The following is a 7878-nucleotide window of genomic DNA, read 5'->3' as shown; positions in this document are numbered from 1 at the left end:
TGTGGATTATTGCATTCCGAATAAGGGATATTAATCGTACTTCAAATAAATTTATTTATTTATTAAAAAACAAGAAGGAAAATACATAAGAAGGGGAAATAGGATGAATGACCTTAATTATACTCCATAAAGAAAAATAGTATATATAATTCAAACGTCAAAGTCATTCACCATGGAGGAATATATTGTCTCAAAGGTATATAGTTATAAGTAAAAAGATGTGTATGTACTTATTATGCCTGAGTTATTGAGTTGAGTCTACTAGAAGACACTATTGTTAAGTATATTTACAGACCCATGGGATTAATTACACTTTAAGAGAGATTAATCGTACTTCAAAAAAATTTATTTATTTAAAATAAAAGAAGGAAAATACATAAAAAGGAGAAATATGATGAATGACCACAATTATACTCTATAAAAAATGGTATATATAATTCAAACGTCAAAGTCATTCACCATGGAAGAATTATCTCAAAGGTATATGGTTATAATTAAGTAAAAAATATGTATGTCCTTATCCTACCCGAGTTATTGAGTTGAGTATGTCACACGACACGTCTTTTAATCATTCCGAAAAAGGGATTAATCTTATTTTAAAGAAATTTATTTATTTATTTTAAAAAACAAGAAGTTAAATACATAATAAGGGGAAATAGGATTAATGACCTTAAAAACACTCTATAAAGAAAAATGATATATATAATTCAAACGTCAAGACCATTTACCATGGAGGAATTGCCTCAAAGGTATAGTTATAAGTAAAAGATGTGTATGTCCTCATCTTGCCGAGTTACTCAGACGACTTTTTGTATAATCCGTAAAATTAATTGCACTCCAAAGAAGAGATTAATCGTATTTCAAAAAAATAAAAAATAAAAGAAAAAAAAACTGATAAACGAGTCAAGGCTCGGCTCGTTTACAAAGCTAAATATATAAAGCTGAGTTCGAAATCTGATAAAAAAGTTCGAACCAAGCTTAAGCCGAGCCCGAATATATGATAAACGAGTCAAGACTCGGCTCGTTTACACCCTAAACGAATGCATTAGTCGTTAATATGAACAAAGACCTTATTTGTTATGGAGAGTAAAGGATTTCACAATTAACAAAAAATCATAGTGATTTTCAAGAAGAATGAAAAATAAAATGAAGAACACAACCAAAAAAAACTCTTAGCAGCTCATTTAGTATTACTTTATCTCTTTTATCTTTGATCTTGATTTCAAATCTATCTCCGTTTTTTGTAAAGTTTTTTATGCACTCTGTAAGCTCCAAATTTGAACAAAATATAGTTGCGGTGTACAATTTTGAAGAAAGATTAATGCAGGATAGTGGACATATGAGAGAATAAATTTGAATTCAAAAATTGATTTTTGTCATTGAGCCACGTGTCAACATCTCCAAGATATCTATGCATATGCCCATATTATTTCACAATTTATTTTCTCTATTTTTCAATTTAATTTAAGTTATAGCTGCTTCAAATTTCCAAAAATTTCAGTTGATAAGTGTAAAATCTCAATTTCAATTATTTCCAAAACAATTAGGGCTGTTCCATTATTCTTTCTAACCATGTACATGTCTAAGACATTAATCTAATCTTATAAATTATCATTAATTATGAATCAGGAGCATTGAGAGACTAGGGTCAGGTTGAATTAATGTCATCTTGACTAATACCAAATTTTCTCTGTTTTTGGTATTGAGCACTTTGAGAAGTTAAAGGAAGCCGTCAGGTGCATAACATGGAGCAAGGGATTTGAGAGAAGGATAAAATAGATGAAAGAAAAAGGAGACAAAAATAAATGAAATGAGTAATAACAAACTAGATCACTTTGAGGAATTTCTTTTAATTTGGTACTTTTTGAATTTGTTTGTTTTAAGCAAAATTTTCTCATTATTTGAATCATCGAACTAATAATTATTTATGTCATTATTATTATTCTTAATGTATACAAATTTTTAAACAATTTTTTGAATGTTAAAAAGCTAAATGACTCGTGACCTTGCATCTTTTATAGACCACCCTTATCACTTAAATTATTTTATTAGTTAAAATAAGTGTTGTTATTTTATTATTTTATACTATTTAATGAAAATAACAAATAAAATTGAATAAATAATTTACTCCCAATCTTGTAGTCCTCATGTGCCTCATTGAGCATCCAGTTTTAACTCCAAATAGATCTATTTTAAGATTTTATTCTTTTTTTATAATTTTTTATTTATCAAATTAATATATTCTAACTATCAACTCATTCTTTCAATCAATTAAAACACTAAATACTTTCACTTTATCTTTATAAATTATAAATTTTAATTAAAAATAATATTATAGTAATTAACCCATTAAAACTTCAAATGACTTAAATTTTTCATAAAATAACAAGAATTTTTTTTGACAGAATTTCAAAAAACCCTAAAAAAACAAACCCTTCAAACCATTTTCAATGACTTATGTTACTTACAACAAAATTATTTTTGAAATAATCTATTCCTTTGTTAAAAAAAAAAGGAGAGAACATAAGCTTTTAGACAAAATCTGAACATGATAAGCTAGCAAGCACAGAAGGTACTTAGCATAAACACATCAATTCTTTGATGAATGTCAATTAACAGCTTTGCATCAACTCTTTTAGAAATTCTGAAACGTCCCTCTCACAGCAGGTTCCACAATCCCCCTTACTTTCTCTGCTCCAGTCTTTTTCACTCTTCCCTTCTTCTCCCTCCCCCTCTTCTCTCTCTCTCCTAAAACTTTCCCGGCCCCTGCAAGCTGCAACTCTCCCCTAAAAGCATTCAAAGATCCCTGCAATTCCCAAATCTTATATATCTTCCTCCTTCAGACAGCGAACCGAGCTCCTAAATCTGTTCCCTCAGATTATAAACTGTTCCAAATTCTCTCTTAAATTCCTCCATTTTTCTTTCTTTCCTTCCTTCTTTCTTCATTTCAGTTCTTACCTCCAATGGCCGACAACAAGGGCGGAGATTCCACCAAGAACCTGCCTGACCAAGTTCGATCTTCCTCCTCTCCAGACAACAACCAACAATCCACAACAGATCATACTAGGCAAGTTGCCGTCGGTGCTCAATTTCTTATCTCTCCTTCCACTAATTTTGAACCGGCGAATCCCAAACGCCCTAGATACACCGCAGCTCAATGGAAGTCATTACCCTCTCCTCCGCAACCTCCTCCTCAAGCTGCCGGTTCTTCATCAGAAACCACACCCTCTCCTTCTCATTCGCATTCTCCTAGACCTTCTTCACTAGATATAACAATCAACAAGCCTGAAGGGGATCAACAGCAACAACAGACTCATCAAGCCCAATTCCGCAAGGGTAAATACGTTAGCCCAGTTTGGAAGCCCAACGAGATGCTCTGGCTAGCCAAAGCATGGCGGATCCAGTACCAATCAATTTCCTCAGATGGGTCTTCTTCATTCAGAACCTTCGACGCCTTGGAGGCCGCGGCCGATAGCCTGTCAGCCGCCGCACAGTCGCGGGGGAAGACGAGGGCGGATAAAGATAAAGAAGTTGCGGAGTTCTTAAACCGGCATGGTGTGAACAGAGACGCGAAAACAGCGGGGACGAAGTGGGACAACATGTTGGGTGAGTTTAGGAAGGTTTATGAATGGGAGAGAGGAGGAGAGAGAGATCATGTCGGAAAAAGTTATTTTAGGCTTTCTCCATACGAGAGGAAGATGCATAGATTGCCTGCTTCTTTTGACGAGGATGTGTTTGAGGAACTGTCGCATTTCATGGGTTCTAGAGTGAGAACACCCCAGACCAGGTCCGGCGGCATTGCTCTCGGAGTGGGAGAATCTGCACTAAAAGCTCTCCTTCCTCCTCCTTCTCACGTATCTCCACTATCTTCTAGAGATGACCAAGAACTCTCTATCCATGGTACGTATGTTCAAATAAAACATCATCAAATGAACAGTTAAATGCATGCGCCTCTTATATACATTATCTGTTCATGTCCAACACTATTTACATATATAACTACTTCCAATCACAAACAGTAGTTTTTCAAGCTACTCTCTCTCTCTCTCTCTTGAAGTTTAAAGATATATGCTTTCTATACGGTGCTCCTTTGAATCCAAAAGCCTCAAAGATTAGATTGATTCATCTTATTTACTGTCAGATTTATTCCATAATCACATTCCAATGTGTTTGAATCTACTATAGCTTATTTGTATGACTATAGCTGTTTTTCATAAGCTTTAATCTACTCAGTTTATCGAAAAAAATTCAAACTTTTTCTTAAAACTTCAATAAAGTCCCGTTTGTTTCAGTTTGTTCCGAAAATAAACTATTGTAACAAACTGAATCAAAGGAGAACATTTTGTCTATGAGGGTTACTATTAATCCACCTCTCATTATAAGGCTATGCATTATTAGCTTACCCCTTTAAGAATTTGTGTATGTTACACTCATCGATCTATATTATTAGTTTTAATGGATAGGGTTTAAACTTCAATTTTGACTGAAATCAAAAGATGATTGTATATACATCTAAAAATGTTAGCTTAAATTTGTTGAGTGGCAGGTAGGGGAAAGCAAATGACAGTGGTTAGCGGCGGGATAGAAGGTTATAATTATATTCCGGTAGGAGGAAGAGGGAGCTTGGTAGGGTTGGAAGGTTCACAAGAATTAACGGCGGCGGCGGCGACGTCACTCCGGCGGATAGGAAAGATGAGAATGATATGGGAGGAGTCAGTGAGTCTGTGGGCGGAGGATGGTGAGACACACAGAGGGAGGGTAAAGCTTCAAGGGTCTGGATTCTTGAACGCTGACGAGTTGACATTCTTGGACGATTCGATGGTCGCATCGCCGATGGAAGCGTTTGAAGAAGGAAGTCTTAAAGGATTCTCTGTTGATAGATTCGTATCTGGACAGCAACTCAAAGTCTTTGGCAGAAGAAAGTCATCTTCGTCTCCTACCCCTTCTGGTACGTTAATCTCACTCCTCTTCTTTCTCTCTCCCTCCACCCTATTTGATTTTGATTGAAAGCTAGCTAGCTAGCTATGAATTTGATTTGATATAAACTTTTAATATCATTTAAAACTCACCATATATATCAATAATCAAATCTTTATAAGACTGCTACAGTATATTCTTAATTAGACTATGGATTTTAAACAATTTAATACAAGTCACCAAAGTTAAATAAACATGTCACATTTGATGACATAACCAGTTCCTAATTAGAAAAGTTAGAAATTTGAAATAATAAGAAGATGATGAAATATAAAAAATATTCATGGCTTATAACGGCTATGCATGTTCCGGAATCTCAGGTTCCTACGACAGAGGTCAATTCTCATCTACAGAACCCTTATCTACAATCAGATGTAAGATTCCCCCCAAAAAATTATTTTTTCTCTCTCTCCCTCTACAAGAATTTTGATTAATTAATGATTAGTGATTAGGTTATGAAAAATTTGATTTTTTCACATGAATTGGGAAGTTTATTATTTTGTAACATGTAGCTAGATCGAGTGATTGGGAGCTAGAATATTGATCATCATATCACTTGCTTGCCCTTTGGAACAGCAACCGCTGCTTGGGAAACTCAAGACCTTACAGAATACTACATAGGCTGTCTCCGATCACCTCCGTGCACTCTTCCAAGTCTGTTCGACCTCTCCTGGCATTTGCAAGAGCCCCCATCAGAAGACCTACGTTTCCCTATTCGCAAAGACATCTATAGGGACTTGCCATCAGGTAAGGAACTCTTCTTCACAACCTCCCCCTCCACAGACGTAATCGATTGCAGAAGCATCATGTTTGACCTAATGGCTCATGTTTTTCGCCAAAATCCAACCGTTGGTTCATCAAGCCGTGAATCGTATATCGGGCTATGGGACGACTGTATCAATAAAGTCGTGTCTAGATTCAGCCCGGCCGAGTTCATTCTAGTGCGTAAACCTTCGTTAATGCCATCATCCAATCAGACTATCCAAGATCAATGGCCCAATGTGGCGGGTTTTGTTAAAAACCTATGTTTATGGAGGGGGGAAGAATGTGACCGATTGAGAGAAGGTTGTCAAGACCCGTCTTCTACTATTGTGGACAAGTTCCTATGGACATACATTGATCTTCCTTATGTGTTGGGTTACTATGCGGTGGGCTGCACCGTTACATTTTGTGCTCTCTCCCGAACGTCTCATGATCGTTCCATTGTCAGGACTGATTTATACACTCTCGACTTATCTTCGCCATCGGATCGATTGAAAGCTATGGTTCCATGTTGGAGAATCTCGGGGCTATTGACTTTGTTGGCCGATCGATGTATTACCTATTTGAACAATATTTCCATAAGCCATAGTAAGATCTTTCCTTACACCGATTTTGAACGAATTGAATTGGGTAACGGAGACATAATCGAAATGACACCAAACACGGTTAGCAGGACTTTCTCGGGCAAGAGAAAGTGGTTGGCGGTCAAGGAAATATACGATTTCCTTGAACATCGCATTCCACACGCCGAATATATGGTTCGGTCGTGTGAGGACGATCTTTCTATATCGCTGAAGCCGAGAGGTTGCAGATTCAAGCCTACAAACTGCGATCAACTGATTGAGGCTCTAAAGTACGTGACCAAGGCTTTGGTTGCGTTACACGACTTGTCGTTCATGCACCGAGATTTGTGTTGGGACAAGGTGATGAGGCGAAACGACAGGGAGAGCGAGTGGTTCCTGGCGGGTTTCGAGGAGGCGGTTGGGGCGCCGCAGATATATCCGCACAACGGTGCGAGTGGAAGGAACGCGCCGGAGATGGGACGTGGGTTACATACTGTGAAAGTAGACTTATGGGGTGTGGGATATCTAGTAAAGACTTGTGGGCTGGCCGGCGTGCCGAAGTTACTGAAGGAGTTGCAGAACAGGTGCTTGGACCACAACCCAGAACAGAGGCCGACGGCGGCCGACTGTTACCATCACCTCATGCAAATTCAGTCGTCAATGTCGGCTGCTGCCGTTGCGGCGGCGGCGGCGGCGGGTGGAAGTTATTGAAAGGCATTTTGACTTGTCTGGACAGAAGAAAAGATAGAATAGTCAGTCAGAGATTTTAATTTCATTTGGGGGGTGACACTGTTAGCCTATACTTTGAGGTGGGGAGCTCTATTCTATTCTTAGGCCTGGGTTGTTTTGGGAATTCAATTGTTTCATTGATTCTATCTTTTCTTTTCTTTTCTTTCTTTTTTAATCTTTTAATCATCAGACCATATTCCTTCCCATCAATTTTATTACCTATTAATATTTTAATTTATTCAAATTTCATTTTCTCTAAAAACAAATAAATATAGATGTCTTACTAATATTAGAGTAAAGAAAACAAGTTTAGTATATACATAGAGGTTTGTATTCATGAATGTTAGAATTTCATTTTTCAAGAAGTTTTATGATGTTAGGTGGGTGTAGGGTTTTTAATGAACATAAACTTATTTGATGAACAAGATGATTATTTAGGTCTATTTGAGTAAAGGGTTGAGACCTTTTGAAGAATGTAGTAATGATATTTGGGTATTTGATGACTTCATTATGTGAATGTGGTTTGTATCATCGATTAAATCAAATGATTCACATCAAACAAGCTCTCATATTTCTTTAATCTTTTGAAAATAGGGAAATAAATTTTCATTGATGACCATGGTAGAAAACTAGAGAAGTTGGATATATTTCATGACATATTTGTGATTAATTAACTAGAAATAAATATATTTAAAAATCTCCAATAAAATAAAGTACAAGGGATACAAAATATAGTTTATTACTCAAATCAAGATTCTTAAAAGCTATTATCTACCATAAATGTGAGAGCTTTCAAAAGGATTCGAAGGATGATTGACAAAGTTTGAAAAGATATTGATGTGGATGA

At 36.3% G+C, this 7878-nt stretch overlaps 1 protein-coding gene across 1 annotated transcript; it reads left to right on the top strand.

Annotated features, from left to right (window-relative positions):
- The first annotated feature begins 2521 nt into the window (after nt 1–2521).
- On the top strand, nt 2522–7097 carry LOC124927699. The gene is made up of 5 exons (XM_047468155.1): nt 2522–3427; nt 3476–3900; nt 4541–4951; nt 5283–5351; nt 5554–7097. The coding sequence occupies exons 1-5, from the start codon at nt 2964–2966 to the stop codon at nt 7011–7013; spliced, it is 2829 nt and encodes a 942-aa protein (XP_047324111.1). The 5' UTR covers nt 2522–2963; the 3' UTR covers nt 7014–7097.
- Nucleotides 7098–7878: the final 781 nt, after the last annotated feature.

Source organism: Impatiens glandulifera, chromosome 2 (assembly GCF_907164915.1).
Source record: "Impatiens glandulifera chromosome 2, dImpGla2.1, whole genome shotgun sequence".
NCBI classification, from domain to species: Eukaryota; Viridiplantae; Streptophyta; class Magnoliopsida; order Ericales; family Balsaminaceae; genus Impatiens; species Impatiens glandulifera.
The sequence above is the reverse complement of the archived record's forward strand: the minus strand, read 5'-3'. Positions and strand labels throughout refer to the sequence as shown.